The 25,019-nt window shown below is 33.0% G+C and overlaps 1 protein-coding gene across 1 annotated transcript in view; it reads left to right on the top strand.

Moving 5' to 3' along the window:
- LOC129222171 (uncharacterized) overlaps positions 1–25,019 on the top strand; it is a 60,816-nt gene that overhangs the window by 12,290 nt on the left and 23,507 nt on the right. The window contains exon 2 of the mRNA XM_054856632.1: positions 14,719–14,907. Within this exon, the coding sequence (XP_054712607.1) occupies positions 14,719–14,907 (189 nt within the window). The remainder of the gene's footprint in view (positions 1–14,718; positions 14,908–25,019) is intronic.

The raw sequence follows: 25,019 nt of genomic DNA on the forward strand, positions 1-25,019 counted from the left end.
GAAGTCCCTAAACCAAAATTCAAGATAATCTTAAAGGATGTTGGCGATCTAGTAGGGGGGGGGGGGTACAGCCCCACAGTTCCTCTCCTGAATTTGCCACTGCACTCAAGTATTGATGCTTGAGACTCCAAACTGATGCTATTTTTCCCTGAGTATTTTAATTTTTAAATTATCTAATGATGTATTTTTTTAGTTTAGGGATAATGTCACAACCTCCTAAGAAATGCTTTGCGAACCCCTTGGGGATCGTGACCCACAGATTGGAACCCCCTGTGCTAGGGAGAAAAAGCTTTTTTTTTCTTCATTGCATTGCATAAAAAAAAACTCCAAAAAGGAAGGAATCATACTAATACCATATATTTCAAAGAAAAAGTACAATAAAATAGACTGCTTTAAGTTAGCATATCTTTATATTTTAAAAGCTAATAAAAAAATAATATTAGATAATAATAAGCAAAAGTATACTTTTTTTTATTCCTTTAATCATTTATGTTTTGTTTCTATGTAGAATGCTTCTTTTGCAAAAAAAATTTTGTTTAATACGTTGCATTGCATATTTTACTCTTAGAAAACAACTGTCTGGAAAATTTTAGAAGCATATTTGAAACTATAAATTGTGAAGAAGTGCAGATATAAAATTAATCTTTTGGTAAAATTAATTTAGTAATTTTTGTTAAATAATTATCTTTGCTTTTTTTGCCCTAAGTTTTTATTATTATTTTGAAACATGTGTAACATGAAATGAATGTATAATCACTTAAAATAATAGTGTTATAATTATTAAGATTTAAGAGAACAAACAAGTTTTGAAATTATGTGGGGTAGTTTGGTCCGGTCCAATGTGCCCCACAAAGAGTGCACCAACCTTCTTGGTCTGAAAAAGTCATAAATGTCATAATTCTTTTTCTTTTTGACAAAAAGTCAAAAAAAATTACCGATTATTATGAACTAAAATAACTTATTTTAAGAAAGGAGTTCAATTTTTTTCCCGAAATCTTGATGAAAATCATTAAAAAAAATCAAGTTAGTTTTTTGAAAATTACTTAAGACAGTGGCGCCAACTCCATAGGGTTTGAGGGGGCCCGAGCCCCCTCAATAGTTTGTTTTGGGGGCAGAACCCAACTCAATAATTTAAGAACATTATTTGTCACATTATGGTTTCTAAAATCACAAAATTATGTTGGTATTTTTTACTTTCCTTGTTTGATGATAGTTACATTGTAAAATACATTCAGTAATGAATTAAAACAAATAACTATTGCGGTAGTAAGCAGGTTAATTGAAAATGAGTGGTGTGAATGATGATAGTGTTACGGTGCTGAGAGCACTCATAGAATTTGTCCCAGTGCGCGAACCTTTGGGTGAAGTCTGTCGCCGGCGGCGCTCTCATCTTGGTGTTGCTGATCTGGAAAAAATATATCAGGGTTTGATTTGTACATTAACAGGGTTCGTACGCCCTTGAAAAACCTTGAAAAGTGCTTGAAAAAAAAAAGTTCATTTTCAAGTGCTTGAAAACCTTGAAAAAGTTTTAAAACCTTGAAAAAGTTTCTTAGTGCTTAAATTCTCTCAAAAATCAACGAATTGTGCTTAGAATTTTTAAAAAAGTATTTCACCAATGCAATTTTCTGAACATGTGTTCAGTATGCAACATCGCGAAAAATTGCTTCCGTGTTTGGGATTTCAATCCTTTTGCATCTTGTAAATATTTTGATGTTTTTTACAACCGAAAGATATTTTGACATATGGTACCTTAGATTAGTTTATTTTTTGTTTAATTTCATTAATTAACAAAGTAATTAATTTGGAAACCATGACAACATTGAACTTACTCGGGTTTCGCGGAAAATTGCTGTTGTGTTTGAAATTTCAATCTTTTTGCATCATGCAAATATTTACATATTTTGGCTAATCAAATGTTAGTTTCGCGTATGCTACCTTAGATTAGTATATTTTTTGATTAATTTTAATCAAAAACAAATAAATTTATTTCATGGGAAACATGCCACGTCGAACGAACTCAGACTTTGCGAAAAATTGCTTCTCGTGTTTGAAATTTCAATCTTTTTGCATCTTGCAAATATTTAAACATATTCACTAACCGGATGTTATTTTCATATTTGCTACCGTAGATTAGCATATTTTATGTTTAATTTCAGTAAAATATAAGTTTATTTTATGGGAAACATGACAACATTAAACTTAATTCGCGAAAATTTGCTTCCCTTGTTTGAGATCTCAATCCTTTTGCATTTTGTAAATATTTTTATATTTTTGGCAATTAGTAGTTATTTTGGTACTGCTACATCAGATTAGCTTATTTTATTTTTTCTTTTAATAACTAAAGAGTTAATAAAAATTTATTATCTTGGTCTTGTTTAATTATTTGCTTATTTATTTTTGAAATTTTGAATGATTATCTTTACCTAATTTTTGGTCATAACAGATTTTTTTAAAAAAAATTTAAATTTCAGTATTTGAGCATCTAACAAATTAACTTAAAGTTTGTATTTTAAATATAAAGTTGATTTATATAATTTTATTTATAAGTACATCATTTTTTTATGTCTGCTAAAATAAATAAGGTGTATAACAGGGGTGGTTGTGTTATGATTATTCACTTGAAATTCAATAGTGTTCGTTTTTATGCTTTTACCTCCCTATATCTCCAATTTTCCCCTTTTCCTCAAATGTTCAAAGTTACTACTTTATTAAGGTTGTGGATACTTGGAGCCAGTGGCGTACCGAAGGGGGGGGCGGAGGGGGCGGTCCGCCCCAGGCCCCGCTTTGACATAGGCCCCTAATTTTCAATTTTTGGTTTTCACCAATATTGTCGCATATCTTGGATCTTGGTTTGAATGCTTAAACAAGTTGGCTTAATAAATCATAATTTTTTTTAAGAACAAATATTTGTTCACAGTGACTCCTCTTCGGGATCAATGGAGGGTTTATGATACCCAGGCTCCGCTTTGACACAGTCCCCAAAATTTTAATTCATTTTCTTTTTCGCCAGACGTGCCTTATGTCATGGTTTAGATAAATAAAAAGTTGTCTTTTTATGTAGAGTGAATATTTTCTCAGTCCCTCTTGCCTAAACAAAGAGAGGGCAAATTATGTCCCACAGGCCCCGCTTTGACATAGGCCCCGAAATTGTAACTTATTTTTTTCCAATAGACCTGTCATATACATCATGATTAGAAATATTAATCGTTTGCCTACATATATGCGAGTATATACCATAAATTTTGTTAAATATGACTTTTTTTTCACAGTGACCCGTCGTAGTGTACAAAGGCACATGAGCGCTTGGGCCACGAATTTAATGAGGGCTCCAAATTTTTAAATTAACCAAATCTATAAAAATCGTTAGCTTTTATTTAGTTAAGTGCTTTCAGCAAAGTTTTATGCATTTTTTTTTTTCAAACAATTAATAATTAAAAAAAAAAAAACGAATGCATAACAGATGCACGTTTATAATTTTTGATCATTACAGTATACAGCTAAAATATCTGTTTTATGTTTTGTTTTGTGTATTAAGACTACGACGGTCTAGTCTTAATTCATACACTATTTTTGAAACCAAATTCAAACATATAACCAAGAAAATCCATTCATTAATTAGCAGTTGTCTATCCTTTGTGGCGTTGGAAGAATCAGCCAGATAATTTTTTTTTTTTTTTTACCAGCTGCACTTCTGTTGTTTTAAGTTTCGTCTTCTGCCCGAAGCTATATATATAACTTTTAAGAGCCAATCGGACGGACCCCTTCTGACTCAAGCAAAGGGGATTTCCTTTTTGCTATGCCCCTTTCGACAGCATAAAACTGTTTAATTGGTCAATCCTTCGGGACTTTTGACCTTGACTGCATATACCTCCTCCCATCCATTCTATACCGGATTGCAAGCTTACTTGACTGTGGAGAAATGAGCTGCGGCCAAGCGAAAGAAATAGTTCCTAGCGCTTTGTCCGATAATCAGGGGAAATTACGCTCTTCGCTTTAGAAATCGGTTCTATATTTTGAATGCCCTCATTTCTACACATGCATAAAAGGTCAGTAAAATGTAGTTACTAATATTTTAAAAAAATATTTCAATTCATGAGTACTAATTGAATTTTGTAATGAAGAATTGCAAAATTCAATTGATTTTTAAATATATACTTGGATGTTCAGATGCAATAAATTTTTAAGATACAATATAATTTTAAGACTTTTTTCTGTTTTTGATATTTTCTGACAGAGCACAATTTTATTAAAAATATAGTATTTACTTAATTTCACTGAAAACCATGTGTTTTACTGTGGTATTTACAATAGTGCCCGAAATCAAACCAACACTACCTGAAATATGTAAAAATGTACTACTTAAAGTAATTACTGTAATATATGGTACGTACACATAGTTTGAGAAACTTCAGTTTCAATACCAGATAGGCCCCCATTTCGAGTAGCGCCCCAGGCCCCCATCCGTTTTGGTACGCCACTGCTTGGAGCTTACTGAAAGAGGCTTTAATCAGCAAAGGGGTAAATAGCTTAAGGAGGGTCATTCATCTTCATTTGGATCTAATAAATTGACCAGTACCAGCCTAGCTAGGCCCAGTGCCTGTTGCTGGTTATCAACAGGCCCTGGGCATGGTATTTCTATGCAGAATATTTTGACTTAATAAACTATTTTATGAACTGTATGCAAAGCAAAAGTTATTGTTGTACATATGTATATTCAAGTAACAGGGGTCTTAGTTTTAAAAAATATTCCCCCCTCGCCCCCCCCCCTTTGCTCTCTGAAACTTTCAGGTGATTTTTTATGAATTCACAAATCACAATTACACCTGAATATTATTGCCTTTCTAAATTTAAATTCTAATTTCAACAATAACCCTTTTTTTCCCAACTACTTTTGTCATAATATATGTCAACTTCTTGTGAATCTTTTCAATTTCGAAATATGGCTCTATAAATCTCAACTTGCACATTTATTGTCTATTGCAAGCAAGGCCGGATTAAGGATTCGGAAGCCCATAGGCATTAGAAGTGATGGGGCCCCCTTAGAACTTAGTAGTGCAAACTGAAATAACTTTCTGGGTAGTGTTTTTGTCCTAACCGCCCTTATATTGTACCACTGTATAGATATTGGAAATAAATGTTCAAACCGGGGGGTGGGGGGGGAGTGACTTCAAAAACTCATCTCTGGCAATGCCATTGAACTTGGGTATTTTAGTTTCTTCCCATAAAAGTTAAAAGCACTTGTGAAAGGTTTTTTTTTAAGTATTAATTTGCTGATACTAGAAAATCTACCAACCTCTGACTGCTGCAACCTTTGAAAAACCTCAAAATTAAACCTCTTTTTATACTTTTCAAACATTTTCAGATAAACTTTCAACGCAGTAGATCTTTCATCAAAGCGTCTCTGTAGAAAAAGCAATTTTGTTTTCCTATACTTTTTTGTATTATTGCCTTATTTCCATGTGTTTGTAGTAAATGAAATCTGCATACAATATTTTTAGTACAAATTTATGATATTGCCTTGAAAACAAAATTTTTTACCTTGAAAAGTACTTGAAAAGTGCTTGAATTTTTTTCTGCCTAAAGGGTATGAACCCTGATTAAATGGAAGGCGTGATAGTTTTCTTCAATTATTAGAGTTAATTAAGTAATCTCTCTGTATCAACTTTTTTAACTCTATTAAAGCATTAATTTTGAGACATCGTTTTTATTTAATGAACTCTGAGCCTAATTCAAATCAAGCTTAAATTAGTTATTTCACTTATAGTAATCAAAGTGCAGCAGCAATCTTTTATGCTTTATTCTTTTAATGATAGCTTAAATTTATTTTAAATATCATTTCAATCTTTTCAGAGCTTTTTATTCACTGATCTGTAATAGACTAAAAGCATAATTATTACTGTAAATTAAATTAGCTTTTTACGAAAATACCATGCGTGTTTTTTTTTTCAAAGCCAATAAATGTGTCAACTTGTCAAGTTTCTCAGAATGTCGATTTACTAAGAGTCGAGGTTTTGGGGTTCTAATGTTTATCATATGACTCTAAAATGCTTAAAAAACTTTAAAACTCACTATTTTTTATCTCAAATTCAGAAAATTTCCCCTGGCAAGGCCCCTGTTATGGCACCCTCCCCACAATAGTTGTTATAAATCGTTGCATGGGAGTGCCTTTCCATGCCAGTCAAGTGCACTACCTTGTATAGTGCCGTAGCCTAGCTATGGCAGGCACGGCTCTCCACAAAATGGAACTGTAAAATTGTCCCTCACTTAAGGCAAGTGACATGATCTAATTGCAGCAGAAAATTTGTGTACCAATTTTTATATTGTTTTACTTTGAAAACGCCATGTCACATATTGTTTGTTTGTATAAATTATACACACCAGAAAATATGTAAATTGGCATTTTCAAGGCACAAAAATCTGAATTTTTTTCGGGGGGGGGGGGGCAGCTCTGTGCTTTAACACATTCCGTAGTCTCTGGTGACATCCGGCACCCCCAATAATTTTTCCAATTCGGCACCCCTGACTTAAGACAACTGAAATAACACTTTCTGGAATAAAATTTGTTCGGTTTAACTGTACCACATGATTTTATTATAGGATTTATAGGACCGTGGGTGCAATTTGTTGTTCATAAAATAAAATAAAAAATATTAATAGTATTAAAATAATTGAGACCGGTCGAACGTACCCCACCTCCCCCTATTGTTTGTGGAGCAGTATATCTTCATCGTTACTGGTCCGCAGGACCATTTACTTTTTTAAAGGATCTCTAACACTGTTCACTCTTTTCAGTTTATTATCTTACAATATTTCAGGCATGTGATTAAACAATGAAGCATAATAATTAATTTTTATTTCCCTTTTTTATTTCCTTTTACAAAAAAAGAAATATTCGCAAAAAAATTTTCACTCAAAAATCGACTTTAATTTCCATTTTACTCACCCCCGAATGAATGTTGATTTTTTTTTCGACTCGACCTCACGTAGCCTAAGAACGTATTGACACGCGAAATATCTATTTTAACGATTACCGAGTTAATTACAACGAATTTTCTCGTGACATCTGTATGTGCAGATGTGCGTATGTATGTCGCATAACTGAAGAACGGTACGTTGGAGAAAGTTGAAATTTGGTACCTAGACTCCTAGTGGGGTGTAGCACCTCATCTTTTGGTTGCATTTAGATGTTTCTAAAGGCGTCTTTTGCCTCTTTTTTGGGGGAAATCTTTGTTAATTTCGATGTAATTTCAAATGGTGTTATAATTTGGCAGACACTTGGCGATATATTGCCAGTCTTTTGGTCGTCAACTTGGCGACAAATTTGGCGGATTTTTTTTTTTAAATCTGATTTTAATTTGGCCACTGTGGCTTGTATTTAGAGCTCAAATTATTGAATCACATTAAAATTGCCAGTAATGGAGAAATGACATTAAATTTGAGTAAAAGGAAGTCATGTAATGCACACATCAGCTTGTTTTTGGCTATATTTTACTGTCATTTTTTTAAATCTTAAATTTGTTTTTGTTGAGTGATTCGAAATTGAAGTTAAAAATACTCATTTGCATTGTATAAGGCTATCTAGTGTAGGGTAAGAAGGGTTGTTTGGTTGTATAGTTGCGAGAAAAGAACCTTTTTTTTTAATCCTGTAGATGAGCCAGTTAGATAAAGGTTAAAGTATTCCAATCCCCAAAACTAAGCTGAAGGGAAAAAATTGTTTCTAATTGTTTGAAAATATCCATTCAGTTTTTCAATCTATTAACTTTCAGGTAATTTGGTGTCAGATGCAGAATTACAGAAGTGCCTTATAAAAAAAAATTCCTAATGATTAGTTATGCTGTTCAAGTTTTTTTTATTTTTATTTTGTATATAACTCTTCTAGAGAGTTCTAAGAAGCATATTTGGGAGAGACTGTTTGAAAAGAACTACAATGTAAGGGTCATTCCATGTCAAATCAACCAAAAAAAATTATTTTCAAATTTACCATCTCAGATTTTCATGAAAATTTCAGGGATTATACTGTTTGACTATCTTTTTTGGTTAATGAGTTATTAATTTTTTAAATGTGTAAAAACTCACGTTTTTTTACTCATCTGTTGTGATTAAAAATGCTACAATTTTAGTTCTATGGGGTCAATACAGTTGCTTAACAGCTCATTTTAAAGAGAATTGCATGAGCTTTAATTTGACATGCAACTTGCATATCTTAATATATAAAAATCTTCTGTGCGGACGTTTGTCACCATAAGGCTTTTAAACGGCTGGATCGATTTTGATCAAATTTTTTGGGTGTAATTAAGTTGTGGCAAGCATGATTTCGAAACGAGATGGATCGAATCGGAAACATTTTTGTTAATTAATCAAATAATTTAAACATTGGATGGCAAAATCTCCCAAATGATTAATATTTATTTTAACCTAGAGCGAGAACTGAAATAAATATTTAACCCGTTGCCAAAGGATAATAAGAAAGCCAGCTCTTCTTTTTGTAATGAAATTTCCCACTGTGATATGTCAATTGAGAATATATAAAATGAAAGAGAGAGAGAGAGAAGCCTTCATTTTTCTCTCTCTCTCTTAAAAACACCGATTTTAGGTGATATATATTTTAAAGTAAAGTACTGGAAGATTCACGCAAAACTTGTGTTCTGTCGTCGTAGTTGAACCATGTGACTGGATCGGTGCTTCAGGTTTTTCTAACCAAATGATCAGAAAATACCATACCTAGCAACATTTGTTTCTCGGCTCAAATCCATCTGAGTTTTGACACCGATGTCAAGAATACTTTAAGGATTATCAAACTAATCAGTACATTATTAAAAGAAAAGATGATGGAATTTGAAGACGAAACAAACTTTATTTTTGTTCAGATAAATTACAACGGGGCAGTTCTGTACACAAAAGATGAGGACGCTTTTCAAACTTTGAGTATGGCTGAAGGAACAAACCATCAAGTATGGGAGAAAAAATAGTTAATAAAACAACTGTTCAGTGGGCATTAGATAAATCAAGTTGTAATAAATGTACGCATTCTGACACCAAGCAGCACAAAACATTTTCTTTTTACTTATTTTTTTCAACAATACGGTTCAAACACTTGATGGTTTATTGAAATTTTTTAATTTTTCAATTTAGCAAAGTTTGAACAGAACAACTTCTGTCAAGTCCTCTAGTTTCTCTTAAATTTTTAATATTTTTTTAAATTTTAAAGTTTAAAATTTAAATTGTTTTAAAGTTAGTGTTTTTTAAAAATTTTGAAAAAAATATATGTTTTTAAATATGTTTTAATAAATACATCCTAAAAATTTCAGAGTGGGGACATGATGGGATCAGCAGTTGTAGCAAATAATGCAATGGTGCTACTTAGCATTTTTGTTTAAAAATTAAAAAAACAATAAATAAATAAAAAATACTTTTTTAAATGCATGAAACTAATTTTAACAATTTAAATTTATTTCAAAATATACATGTTTTAGTTTTTTTTAATAATATTATAAACATTTTGTAGTAAAACTATGAATAGTTCAATTAATTAAAAAACCTTTAAATTTCAAAAAAATCTTGAATTTTGGTTATCTTTTATTCTTTTGAAGTTCAGTAAACAGAACTAGCACAGAAACTTCGAGGATGTAATTTTGAAATGTATAAACACGAAGTAGAATTTGATACATAAAAATACCTTGCTAAGTATCAAATACAAATGTGGCGACGAGCAACAGGCTCTGGGACCAACTAGGCTGGTTCTAGTCATTCTATAAGTCCTCAATGAAGATCAATGGACCTCTTAACGCTATCCTTGCTCATTACTACCTCTTCCGGTAAGCTGTTCCAAGTGCTCACGACCCTACTAAAGATAATTTTTCCTAATTTCCAGGTTAGCCTGAATTTTGAATAGCTTTAAACCCCATTGTCCCCTTGGCCTGCTTTCCGTGAGAAAATTCAACATGTTAACATCTTTCATTTTGATAAATTTAAACAACTGAATCATGTCCCCTCTAGCCCTTTGCTCCAGGCTGTTCATATTAAGCCTATTAAGTCTGTTATCATAGTCTAAATCTGAAAGTCCTCTTACTAGTCTAGTAACCTTTCTTTGAACCCTTTCCAATGCAGAAATATCTTTCCTGAGATAGAGACAAAAACTGAACAGTGCTCCAGATGATATCTTACTGAACTCCTATATAATGGCAGAAGAACCTTTTTTGATTTGTTTGAAATAGGTCTATTGATAAACCTAAGCATTCTGTTGGCTTTGTTACTTGCAATGCTGTACTGTTGACTAAACTTGAAATTCTGATTTATTAAGATACCCAGATCATTAACGTTTTCTGCCTGACTAATGACTGAACCCTGTAAATAATAACTTGTACGCTTATTTCCATGACCTAAGTGTAGCACCTGACATTTTCCTACATTAACTGCCATACCCCACCTATCTGCTCACTTAGTAATATGATCTAAATCCTCTTGAAGCTGCTTTACTTGTTCCTCATTCTCTACAATCCCTATAACTTTTACATCATCAGCAAAGCAATTAATGTTTCCAGAAATATTTTCATCAATGTCATTCATAAAAATAATAAACCGAAGAGGCCCTAAAACTAATCCCTGAGGAACTCCGCTTAAAACATCCCTCCATTTAGAATGATTTCCTCTCACAACCAGCGGCGGCAAATAGGAGGGTCAAAAGGGGGCGGTCACACACCCAAATTTTTTGAATTGAATAATAGAAAATGGGTGAATTCAATTTATGTAAGTCGGAAATCAATGTTCATAAAAATAAAAAAAATCTCGCTGGTTCTCAGTAACTATTTGATGAAACTCAACACATTCCCGGGTTAGAAAAAGTGTTTTTCGTTATTTGGATGACGACTTAGAAATTCATGAAGTATTTTCTGGCCTTTTCAGACACAGAAAACTGATAGAGAACCATGGTTAATTTTAACTAAAGAAGACATTTCCTCATATAGGCTAAATATTTCATGCTTGTGTGTGCCCAGTGTAACGATGGTCTGTCCAATATGAGAGGCTCGTGCAAAGTGGTGTGGCTGCAAGGTTTTCATAAGCAAATTCCTTGATATTTTACATTCACTTTTACGCTCATTTTTTAAGAATACAGTAAAACCCCTCCTAACGGACACCCCTCAGAGGCGGACACCCCTCTTATGCGGACAATTTTTAATTCCCCAGTTTCAATACTAATAACATTATTAAACCCCTGTCCTGTGGACACCTCTCTATTGCGGACAAAAAAAAATTGTCCTGTTAGTGTCCGCATTAGAGGGATTTTACTGTATATTTATTTAATGAGTGTTCATCGCTTTCTTCTGCTAGAAACACGTTTCAGCTGCTCAATGCATTATATGCTTTCATGGATACTTCTTAAAAATGCACGTGATTATTGAATGAAAAAAAAAACCCACATCAACAAGTTCCTTTTATGGAGCTCTATAATTATGCAATCTCGGAGTGACGCAAGGTGGTCTTCAAGAGTTAAAACCATAAAAACATTTCTCGATAACTTCAAAACAGTGATTTGACGATTTTAAGAATTATTGCAAAACGATTCTTTCAATAGTGAAAAAGTCCATTCCCTTTTAGCATGCATGTTTTCGTTTCAATTTTTATTCAATTTGTTTTGAGGAATGTTTTTGAAAAATGCTTTACTCTATCAAAACATCTTCAATCCGCTACCCTTAATTTTCGGACTATTAAAGGCACAGTTTAATCTACAGTTGATCTGTGCACCATACTACCATAGTTCAATCTACAATTGAAACTGAAAATAGATTTTACATAGATGTATATTTCAAGCAAGCTTGAAACTTTTCAAAAAAATATCTAGAAATGCTCTATATTACCTGGATTTTGGAAAGGAAAAATAAAATGTTTCAATTATAGCCTGAGGCAAGAAAAATTACAAGCAATATACCGATAAGACCGGTTATCACACCCAGAGACTGCATTTTCGTGGACAGGGCCGTAACTAGAAAATAATTTTGGAGGGTTTAAAAACTTTCATGCGGAGCGTTTTGCGCTATTTGTGTTAATGTTCAAGTCGTCGGGTTATCTATTATGAAAGCGTTTTATGCAATCAATATACATATGAAAGACATTTGAGTTTTGGAACACTATTTTTTGGAATTTTTTTTTATATAAACAAACATTTAAATGTCAAGCCGAACTTTTCGGGGGGGGGGGTGAACCCTAAGCCCCCCCCCCCTTGTATATGGCCCTGATTCTGGAATAGTGAATAACAGAGCTGGAATCAGATGACATCTCATTGAAACTGAGAGCGCCAAAGAGACTAGATTATTCAATGAAAAATTAAGCCCCTCACAATTTTTGAAGTTGCCTGGGTGATTTTGAAGAGCAAGATATAAAAAGTGTTTTCCTACATTACTTTCTTACTTCAATTATTTTTTAATTATTCTATTCAGCTAAGCTAGTAGAGAAATATTTTTTATGTTTCAGGAGGTTAGAGAATTATTTTCAAAGTACAATGGGCAAAACATTCAAACTAAGTCATAGATGCTAAAGGGCATGAGTTTTTTCACCATCTTTTTTATTTAGCTGTACTGGAAAAACGACATGACACTGGGCACTGATAGATTAGTAACACGATTCCCTGCTCTTCCGAATTCCAAAAATTATGCATTAAAGCTTTTCTAAAAGGTGTTATAACTTTAGCATTGAGATGATTTGTATGATAACCAGGGTTCGTACGGGTCATGGAAATCCTGGAAAGTCATGGAAAAAAAATAACAGAATTTCAGACCTGGAAAAGTCATGGAAAATTGAAATTTTCATTGAAAGTCATGGAAATTTATTTCAAGTCATGGAAAAATGTCTTGGACATAGAGAAATGAACAGTAGCTAAAAGAGCATTAGAAATCTTGAGTGATTTAACAGTATAGCACATAAAAGCTATTGAAAGTGGAAAATTGAACGTTCCAAAAATCAAATCTGAATTTTGAAATCTCATTGCATCCACTTCTGTCGCAGCCACTTGCCATTTTTTGCGATGTGATTTTATTGCCTGGACTTATTTTGAATTTTCTGTTATTTTCAACACTTCTTATGTTTCATATTCTGTAGTAGCAAAATTTCACGTTCTTAGTTTTGCCATGCCCACTCAAAAAAAAAAAAAAAAAGCAATTCAATTGCATGCAAGTTCGATTCCATCACTCGTAAGGACTTTATTATTAAATTTATCAGAGTTTATCTTAATTTGTTGAATGTTTTAGAAAATAAAGATCTTAAGTCAGGCGATAGAATATAGAAATAGAGGAATTCTAATGCTCTAAAACAGTAATTCCCAATCCCAACATACGGCACGCAAAACTAATCCATGCGACCCACTACTACGTTCAATGTCAAGAATTAAACATGTTCTGGAATTTCTGAACCTATTAATTTATATGCATTTGAAAATATGCAAATTTGTAAACAAAACAAATATACTTTTGAATCAGAAGATTGATTCATTACTGAATGTTTTTTTCAAAAAAGATCTGGTTTAAAAACATAAAAAGAACTAAACTATGTGGCTTTACTTTAAAGAACCAAAATACTGTCAAGTTACGTGGATGATTAAAGGCACTGTTGACACTAAATGGTAACTTTTGAAGCAAATTTATTGAAACTTAGTGATGACCTTTGTTCCATTCAATATCATTCTGCCTGTTTTAAAAAAAAATATCAGACATTTAAGCATCATCATATTTGTTTCACTGCATTTTTACTTTAGGAAAATTTATATGATGAAGACAAATAAGAATAGTTTAGTTTTTTAAGTGTGCACTTATATTTTTTCCATTACGAGTAAGTGCTTAGTGAGGCTGAGGCATTCATATACTAGACGTTTTGCTAATGCTTATTTCAAAATATTACCAAGTTTGAGATTAAATAGTGCTATTCTCTTCATGTAACGAGTCATGAAAATTTTCATTGAAGTCATGAAAAAGTCTTGGAAAAGTCATGGAATTTTTTCATCCAAATATAGTATGAACCCTGGATAACTTATTAGAAGGTGAATCAAAATTTTAATTGTTTCTAAACACTAATTTTTATTCATACTAAACCAATTTTCTGACCACTTCCTGTTAGCTAATGTGTGCTTGGAACTGCAATGTGGTAATACATATTTGAGAAACTCACGCCCCCGAATGAAATGATGAAATGCCGCCCCTGCTCACAACTACTCTTTATTTCCAACAAGTCCTACCCTCCAGTCAAAGAGGTATAACAAAAGTTACTCATAAGACATGGTTATAACTTGATTTGAATCCTTATAACTCTAATTTTGCTTTTTGCTGCATATTTTTCAAATTTTCATACACTTCTATCTTTTTATTGATACCAAATATGTGAGGCAAAGATTAATTCAAAATGTTGTTACTTTTCCCCTTTCCTGTTGAATTGCCCCTTTCCATAGTGTCTCCCAACGCAAGTCCACTCACCGTGGTGATGCAACTGCGTTCCATGGAGTAAATATAATTTAAAATATAAGGAGGAAATTTTTTGAATTGAAGCACTATTTATAGTTTCCAAAAAGTTATAATCGCAAGGCGGGCAACACTTGAAATAGAACGCCCTCCGCCTGCTAATGTAGATGTTTGTGCATATCCTTTTCGTTTTATTAATTTGAACTTGTGTATCGAAAATTTAAATATTAACTTTTCAAGTTTGGTTATTTATGTACTTTTTGATATAAAATTACAGATAGATAAGATGAAATTGCGTGCAAGCCTAAGACAAGTTAAAATAAAAGTTGAACCCAATGACTTTGATGATGAATGTAAAGAAGAAGTTGATGAATATAAAGATATATTTGATGCAGTTTCAAATGAACAAGAAAATAGTAGATACGAGCCAGTTAGTTTGCCTGAGCCGTATAGTATACAAATCAAGGTAATGAATGAACTTTTTTCCTAGTATATGTATAAATTGCTATTTCTTATTATTTAATCATATTTTATACTTTTTCATGCTCATGCTCTTCAAAAAGAGAGAGAGAAAATAATTACAGTATTGACAGATTACCTCAATTTTGTTATACAAATGCCTTTAATTACAAGGTTTTACACCTGCTAAAACACTATCCTTCAAAGTTATTTCCCTTAAAGCCGTAATACAAATTACTAACTGATGGGCAAGTTGAAAAGTAGCATCTCAGTTTGCATTTGTCTTTATTTTTGAATTTCCAATTTTTTAATGTTTTTTTTAAACTGCTAAAGTTTTATGTTCTCTTAAACTTTAGCTCCCAAGTTTTTAATACTACCTTCACTTCAATCATTCAGTGGCACAAGTGGCAGAACACTTAAGATCCCACTCCAAGGTTCCAAGTTTGATTCTCAGCCACTAGCGCAGCCAGAAATACCTTCTGGAGGGGTTTTTTTGATCAAAAATACCTTCTAGGTGGTTCTTTTGATCAAAAAACCTTCTGGAAGAGATTTTTTGATCAAAAATACCTACTGATGGGGGGTTATTTAAAAAACCTGTGTGTATAGTAGTAGTCCTTGAGTAGTCCCTGAGCAATACATCTCAAAAAAACTGTGTACATCCCACATCATCAAACCGGTTTTCAGAATTTTTCTCTAAACTGATGCATTGGTATTGCAACGAATACACAACTAAGCATCAATGTACAGACACCGGTCCACGATCGTTGCAGTTTTAAGAGGGGGAACCAGTGTAGAAAGCGGAAAATTTAGTGTTTTTCATGAATTTTTTTTAACAGGAAAGAAATAATCGGAATTTGTTTCAGTGGCGTATATATGTTTTTATTTTGGAGAGGGCCCATATAACCAAGATTAGCTCCTCCCTCCCTCTTTTTTTTGTAATTTATTTTTACTTTCTTCTATATCTAATACATAGAAGAAAGTATTGGATTCATGCAAATTTTCGAATTTCGAATTTTGACGGATTCGAACGTTTTGAGGTGTGCTGAGTCCATTTCAACTATTTTTGGAAAATGTCTGTCTGTGTGTGTGTATGTATGTGTGTATGTGTGTGTCACGTCTGTGTGTGACCAGTTTTTTGTGGCCGCGCTACAGCAAAAACTACCGCCTGAAATCGAACGAAATTTGGTACACATATGTGCCCCTATGTGAACTTGTGCCCATTGGTTTTTGGCGCGAATTCCTCCAAGGTTGGTGGAGCAATGGGACGTTTTTTGAGTTACGCGTGCTTGCTATTCCTCAGGAAGTAACTGGCAGAATCAAACAAAATTTGGTCCATATGTTGCCATTAACAGGAACAGGTGCTGATTCAATTTTGGTGTCAATAACTCAAACGGGGGTTGAGCTATAGAACGTTTTTTTGTCGTCAATTGTGACTGCTGTATCTCAAGAAATAATGAACGGAATGAAAGAAAAATTTATCGGCAAGTAGCCCTTAGTGGGTATAAGAGCTGATTTTATTTCGGTGTCAAAAGCTGAAAAGGGGGTGGCGCAATCGAATGTTCTTTTTTTTCATTGTGAGTGCCATATCTCAAGAAGTAATGCTACGTTCTGGATGAAATTTGGAATAAATGTGAATCTATTTGTAAATAGGCGTTGTTTCAATTTTGGCGCCAATCGCTCCATGGGGGGCTGATTTTTTTTTGTGTAAATAAAAATAGCTTTATAAATGCAACAATAAGAAAGATAAATTGTAATACTGTCGTCTGCTTATTTCACGTGATTTTAATTTTGGGGAAATAATCGGAAATGTTATCGCAATGATTTAAAATTAATAACTGTTGCCATTTTATGTTTGTTAACAAATAAAATATCTAATTAATTCAAGCAAGGCTTTTAAAATAACTTTCAAGTCGTTCTTTGCTTTGCTTTTGTGGAAATTCAGGAATTCAAACGGTCGTCAGTTTTTTTTTTTTTTTTTTTTTTTTTGTTGCTGGGAATATTGCATTCTCTTCAAGCATAGGGATTGATCAGAATTCACAAGAAAGATATAGAAGAAAGTTTCGTGATGGCCACAACATACTAGTTATTTATTTATTTATGTTTTTTTTTTTTGAAGGGGGAGCAACAGTGCTCTGATCTTCTCTTTTTCGAGGTGGGGCAAGGACTTCATACTGTCAGCCAGTGGCTCTGCCAAAAAATGGTGTTAAGAGGTATTTAAAAAAATTCTCGTTTCTGGTGGGTAGGGAGGTCTGGGGGAAATCTTTAGAATTGTTGTTCTAAGAACGCAGTTTTAGATGCTCTTTGGTAATGATATGGGAGGAAAAATTCGGGGGGGTGGGGGGAGACTTTTATGGAAAATCAGCAATTGAAATCTTAAAAACGACATTATAGGCTGTATTTGTTGATGTTAGTGTAATAAAAGGAATGGGACTTTTTGAAGTTGCTCTCAATTGATCTTTTTTTTTGAAAATAGAGCAAAATCCATCATTTTTCGCCAAACTTTTCAAAATTGAAGTTCTAAGAACGCAGTTTCAGACTAATTTCATTGATGTTATGGGCGATTCAGTTCTGGAGCTCTCCTCAAAAACTATTTTAAAATTAAAGTCCTAAAAAATGAAGTTTTAAAAAGATGTTCAGTGATACTATGTGGAGGGATTTAAAAGGTCTCCACCTTGAATTTTTCAAAACGGTATTCTTTTTTTTTTTTTTTTCATATTCACGTTTCATACGGGAGCAGTCGGACCCTCATCTGAAGTTTTTCCGTGATTGAAGTCTTAAAAGCGCAGCTGTGGACCGTATTTGGTAACATTAGGGGTTCAACCATTTTTCAAAATTGAAGCTTCGTAAAAGCAATCTTAAATGATTTTGATGCTTTCAGAAGGCAAGGCGTTTGGTATTGTTCCCTGAAAAATTTTGGACACTGAAGCCCTGAAAACAAGGTTTGAGAAGCTCGGTAATGGTTTTAGGGGTTGGAGGGGGCTTGCAAAGTTTAGCATTTTGAAGATTTTCTTATTTTTAGACCGACTAGGAAAAAGAAAAAATATATAAATAGGGCAAGGGGTGGATGGGTTGAAAGAAATACGAGGTGTTGGACGAAATAACCTGGTCAATATTCAGTTTTGAATTTTTTCATTTTAAGGTTCTTTTCAAAAGCAATTCAGATTTTTTCCCAACATTAGGCAATTTTTGGAAAGGAAGAGTTTGAGAATCCTCCTCTGAAAGGTAAAAGTAAAACGCTATTTCAGGTCATCTTTGGAGACATTTAGATGTTACAATTTCAGACTATATTTGGAAGCAACCTTAGTGAAGAGGTGTTGGTTGGGGTACCCTCCTCTAGAAATGTCTTGAAATTGATGTCTGAAAAACGCCTAAGTAAATGCGTCTTTAAGATATCAATTCCATCATTGCAGGGGACGAGAGTCAAGGAGAAAAACATTTTGAACCACACTTCTTTTCATGCAGGTTATGAAGAAAAAAAAGGAGCGAGGGGGGGGGGGGTTGAAAGGAAGAGAGGGGAACTTATTCTGCTAAAAAATAAGCTACATCTGTTAAAAAAATTCTAATTTGAACATTTCTTTTTGAAAGAATTGAGATTCTTTTCCCTACATTATTTGCTTTCCTTTTGTTGAAATAACTTTGCTTTGCCAAGACATGTTCTTTTCTTTAGTAAGACGTACAGATCCCTAACTTCTTCTGAACACCATTGCTTAGTAGGGTCAGGTGGGGTGAAACGGGGTGGATTTTGTCTATTTTTTAAAATGATGCCGTTTGCAAACCCATAAACTTTTTTTTGTATTTTTTTAAAAATTTCTTCTTTACATCTGATTCTTCCCCTTTAATTTAAGCTGCTTCTCATTGAAATTTGTTGTCATTAACAATCTGAAAATTGCAATTTAAGTACTTGACCCATTTCACCCCACAGTGGGCTGAAATGGGGTGAAATGGGTCATAGCAATAGAAACATACAATAAGAAATTATTACCAAACACGTACAATAACTGAAAGAAATTGTTTCCAATGAACCATTTATTTATTTTAACATATTCAACACCAAAATATTTTGAACTAAAACTCAAAAATATAATGTCCACAACAATCGAATTCTGCTCCTTCAATGTCTTCAGAATTCGACATCTATAAACAATATCTGTATCTTCTTACTCAGGAAAGATGTAGTATTTGCCTGAGTTGGCTTTTCGTGGAAAATTTACGCTGTTTTAATCCTGGTCATTGACTTCTGTCAAGTGATCAACAAATTCTTTTGATGATTTCTTGCCCTTTATTAGACAAGAGCCCACTTCCCAGGTGTTGGCTCTTGCATAAGTAGCTCAGACATTTCTTCTTCCAAGAGTTTTGGGTTTCATTTGGTCGCTGCTTCTTAGAAGATGTCCTGGCTCTTGCTTTCGTGAGCAATTTTGGCTTCCTCTTACATAAGTGGCATGCCGACCTTTTTTCAAAATTCCTGGCCCACTCTATGCCAAGAGTGCCACAATTGCATTTTTCAGAATTGGTCTTTATGAAACCCTTAGCAACAATGATTGTATCTTTCTATCAAATGGGAAACCACACTTTGTAGAGCTGAATCAATACATCTTTCTTCTTCACTTAGCGTTTAACGTCCACCCGAATCTTTTCGACTTGGTGTGTCAGAGACCCATCTCCTCGGTGTTTCTCTTGGCATATTATATTTCCTTGCAGCTGCAGGAATTGCTAAACCATTTTCAACTTCAATTAGTGCAGCCTCTAAATCAGAGTCTGAATATTTCTTTTCCCTTTTCCTTACATACATCCCAGGCATTTTCATTGAATAAATAAAAAATTTGAATCAGAAAAGAGTAGGTAGGTAATAGGTTGTAAATATGGATGGCAAGTTTAGCTTTTGAATTCTACACATTAATAATACGTACTTTATTTTTGTTATATTTAAAAACTTCTAAATTTCTGTTTAAGACCTATTTATGGATTTTAAAAGTCAAATTTACTCTCATTATGAATTAAAATTCGCTAAGCCTAACTATGCCCCATTTCACCCCACCACATGAAAATAGCAACAAAAGAAGAAAGAATTGATACTTTTCCTTCCTGTTTTTTGCAAATTGTAGATGAAAGTCTGTTCTAACTGATAACACTTGAGAATTTCAAGAGAAAAAAAATGTATAGCAAGATTTTAAGAAATTTGTCAGGCTTCCTAAAAATTCACATGTGACTTGAGAAACAAAATGTCAGTCTAGTGCTTGCAGCAATTTACACAGAAACTTTTTAAAAATCAGAATTGTAGCCAAAAAGTCCCTCATAACTTGTGTAAAGTTTCAGAAAATTTTCAACCTGACCAAAAGTTTTTATTAATAAAAATACACAGTATGACCCATTTCACCCCACCTGACCCTACCACCTAACGCAGGATTCCTAAACTTAAATGATTTGTGGCACCCTTTCAAGAATTAGAATTTTCTGACAGCATCCTAGTCTGATTTCATATATATATATTATTGTTACTATGGTCACTTTGCGGCACCCCTCACATCATCCTGCTGCACCCAGTTCGGAAAATTCTGATCCAACATATTATAATTATTATCACTATCTTTTTTTATTTTTTACTTTATTTATTTTATTTATTTTTTTTAATTTTTTATTTATTTATTTATTTTATTTATTTATTTATTTATTTATTTATTTTTTTTTTTTGTAGCTTAAAAGGTTTGTAATTATTTGAGCAACTAAAACCAAAAATTACTACCTTTAATAAAAATGTTTTCCAGATTTGGGAAGGGGTCCGGGCCCCCTCAGCCCATCCTTATATACCCCCTTGATTTGTTTAAACTTGGAGAATATTTTCATATAATTTTTTCAAACCATTTCCACCAGAAGTAGTGAAGTTAGAAGTGGCTGTCCATGGGCAATTGCCATTAGAGCTTGTTGTTGATGGGCATTACAGGGCTCCCAAATGGTCCGCTTTTCCCGCCAAAGTCCGTTTTTTAGGTTTAAGTCCGCTTTGGACCGCTTTTTAACTTTTTAGTCCGATTAGTCCGCTTTTATATTGTTTTTACTTAAGAATCAGATTTTAAAAAATTTCCATTTCGTTAAAAGATACTTTTCACCCAAACACGCGGCCGCGGCGCCTTAACCTGACTTTCCCGTGTGTTTTCGCTTCAGATTAACGTCATTACTCCTCCTTCACAGCTGCAGCATGGGAATCCATAAAAAAGAGAGGTTTGGGGAAGGAGTTATGACGTCGAATCGGAGCAGGGTGCTACCGATATTTCTCGGAATTTCAGCCTCACGTTTGCAATAACGAATGAACTTTCCAATCTGGGATCTCGATAACTCGAATATTCCTTTATCTCAAAAGTTTTTATTGAATCCTAAGCTTTGAGACTGTTGTGGAAACTTCCCATAACTCAGGACGTTTTAGCCGGTACCTTGGGACTTAGAGTTGTCGCGAGTTGACTGTAATAGTAACGCTGCTATGAACCACCTCTTTTCTTGCAAATGAATTCGAAAGTAATCTCGTGGCGCATGCGCCATTTTTTTTACAGGCGCATATGTTCGTAAATTTTACGCCCTTGAAAAACCTTGAAAAGTTTTTTTTTTTTGGGGGGGGGGGGGGGGAGAGAGTTTATTTTCTATGTGCTTGAAAACTTTGAAAAAGTATGAAAAGTTTCTTTATTGGTTGAATTCTTTCAAAAATCATTACAAGCAATTTAAAGCATACTTTAGACTGCTTGTAATTCTTTTAAAAATATTTCATCAGTGCAATTTTCTGAACATATGTTCGATATGCAGTATCGCAAAAAATTGCTTTTGTGTTTGAAGTTTCAATCCTTTTGCATCTTGTAAATATTTTCACGTTTTTTACAATCAGAAGTTATTTTGACATGTGCTACCTTAGATTAGCTTATTTTTCGTTTAATTTCAATAATTAAGGATTGAATTAGTTTGGAAACCATGATAACTTTGAACTTACTCGGACTTCGCAGAAAACTTCCCCTCGCGTTTGAAACTTCAATCCTTTTGCATCTTGTAAATATTTTGATGTTTTTGAAAGTAGGAAGTTATTTTGACACATACTACTTTAGATTAGCTTAATTTTCGTTTAATTTCAATAATTAACGAAGGAATTAGTTCGGAAGCCATGACAACATTAAACTTACTCGGACTTCACGGAAAGCTGCTTCTCACGTTTGAAATTTCAATCCTTTTGCATCTTGTAAATATTTTGATGTTTTTGACAGTAGGAAGTTATTTTGACACATACTACTTTAGATTAGCTTAATTTTCGTTTAATTTCAATAATTAACGAAGGAATTAGTTCGGAAGCCATGACAACATTAAACTTACTCGGACTTCACGGAAAGCTGCTTCTCACGTTTGAAATTTCAATCCTTTTGCATCTTGTAAATATTTTGATGTTTTTGACAGTAGGAAGTTATTTTGACACATACTACTTTAGATTAGCTTATTTTTTGTTTAATTTCTATAATTAACAAAGGATTTAGTTTGGAAACCATGACAACATTGAACTTACTCGGACTTCGCGGAAAACTGGTTCTCGCAATCGAAATTTCAATCCTTTTGCATCTTGCAAATATTTTGATGTTTATGACAGTAGGAAGTTATTTTGACACATACTACTTTAGATTAGCTTATTTTTCGTTTAATTTCAATAATTAACGAAGTAATTATTTTGGAAACCATGGCAACATTGAGCTTACTCGGACTTCGCGGAAAATGACTTTTAGTGTTTGAAATTTCAATCTTTTTGCATCATGAAAATATTAAAATATTTTGCCCAATCGAATGTTTTTTTTCCCAAATGCTACCTTAGATTAGCATGTTTTATGTTTAATTCAGTAGAAAATAAATAAATTTATTTTATGGGAAACATGCCAAAATTGAACTTGGTTCGTGAAAATTTGCTTATCTGAGCTTTCAATCGTTTTGCATCTAATAAATATTTTTATATTTTTGGCAGTTTGAAGTTGTTTTGACATGCTACATTAGATTAACTCGTTTCAATTTGTATTTAAATAACTAAAAAATTAATATTGTTTTGTTTTTAATTCACATTTCTAGTTTTGCAAATTTAGTTTTAATTATTTTTAGCTTATTTTCGGTTATTACTGGTTTTTTTTATTGGGGTGGGGGGATATTAAATGCAAACAAATTGAGTGCATAACATTTTAACTTAGTGTTTGTATTTGAAACAAAGTTGAATTATAAAATTTTATAAAGTTGAATTTATGTGCAACATTTCATTGTCATGCTAAGAGGGAATTAGTCCCCCCCCCCCTAAAAGTTCAAAGCACTCATGGCATTGCAATCATGGAGTTTTTTTTTTTTTTTTAATTTGAGCTTTATGATTCTTGAAAATATACTTTGAATACGAAAATTGCAAAACTAAACCTCATGTGATCTGCTTCTCTTTGTGATTAAGCATTTCAAACATTTTTAGGAAAACTTTCAATACAGTAGATCTTTTATCGAAGTGTCTCTTGTAGAAAAAGCAGTTTGTTTTCCTATACTTTTTATATTACTTCCTGTTATTTATATATTAGCATTAAATTAAATCTGCATGCAATATTTATAGTGCGAATTCAGGATAGTACCTTGAAAAATATTTTTTTACTCTTGAAAACTGCTTAAATTTTTTTCTCCTTAAAGGGTATGAAACCTGTGATAAGAGATTAAATATAAAACTCAAATACAAAATAATTTTACTATAAACTGAGTTGTAGCTACACAACAATATTTTTTAGGTTTCAGTGTGAGTCACGGGGAAGTGCAAATTTCTCAGCAAATGGTTACATGAAGATGGGAATAAAATTAGAGACTAGGGAAAACAACAAAAGAATAACTTTTTTTGTTTGGTGTATGGTAGATTAATATTGGTTGAGAAGGGATATAACGCTATTAAGAAGCATTACAAGACAGAAAAACATAAAAATAATTTTGAACTTAATAAAGATGGAGCGCAGCTTTATCTATCCTTCAGTGAGACTATCAGCATCCCTGATTCAAGTCAAAATGTATCATTATGCCTATTTAGTTCTAAAGAGGCTGCCTTAAGTGCTGAACTAAGTGCCCCCTCCCCATCCAAATATTTGTGTAAATAATATTATTCAATGGATAAAAAAGATCAATTTCACAGGTGATAAATGATTTATATCATTATTATAATTAATTAACGAATTATCTTCACGAATTTAGCAGCTGGCAACTAATTTGCCTTTTGATGCATCCCTGGGTTTAAATATGAGTGGTCCTCCCAAGGTCCTCTTTTTGATCCTAACTGGTCCTCTTTAGTCCCCTTTTTGATTGAAAATGGCCCTCTTTTACCCTTTTCTGAAGCTAAAATGTGTTGGGAGCCCTGGCATTACCGAAGCCACAATTTTTATCTGTAATCATTACAATTTTTTTCCCTCATAAGCAACATATTTCCTAATAGTATGAACCTAATTGCGATCAAAAAAATTTGAAGCTTGCATGTTTTTTGAGGTGTTTGACTACGATGTCATGTTTTCTACCTTTTTTTTTTTCACATTCCTTGCATTGAAGAAAATTTTTTTATTAATATCATCCCAGAGTTAGGTTCATATAGAGCAGTGCTTCTCAACCCTTTTTATTTTTCGGCATACTTAAGAAATTTCTAGATCAACGGGGCACACTAAACTTAATTTCGCAATTTTAATATGGAAATGTTTTTATCATTCACTGGTAAAAAGACGGGGGGGGGGGGGCTTTTTTCATATGAATAAAACAATTATAACAAACGTAGTGTAAAACGTTAAATTTATTTAGAAAGCAGAAATATTTCGAATGTATTGAGGTTGATAATGAACAACAAAACTATAGCTATTTACAGAAAATTATGCTTCATATGTTTCAAAGCATTTCTGTCAAAAATGTCATAAAAGTGCACACCGCAATTAAACGATTTATCAAATAATGTTTCAAGAAAAAAGCAAGCAAGAAATTAAAACCAAGCTCCTAACTTCCGTTTGACACTAATTTTTGCAAAGACGTTTGATGTTAGGCTCTATGCTGGAAAGAGCTGCACGAAGTTCTTGATCCAGGCTCTTTAGAGGTGATCTCTTACTGTTTTTTATAAGTGCAAGG

This window comes from Uloborus diversus, chromosome 5 (genome assembly GCF_026930045.1).
Source record: "Uloborus diversus isolate 005 chromosome 5, Udiv.v.3.1, whole genome shotgun sequence".
NCBI classification, from domain to species: Eukaryota; Metazoa; Arthropoda; class Arachnida; order Araneae; family Uloboridae; genus Uloborus; species Uloborus diversus.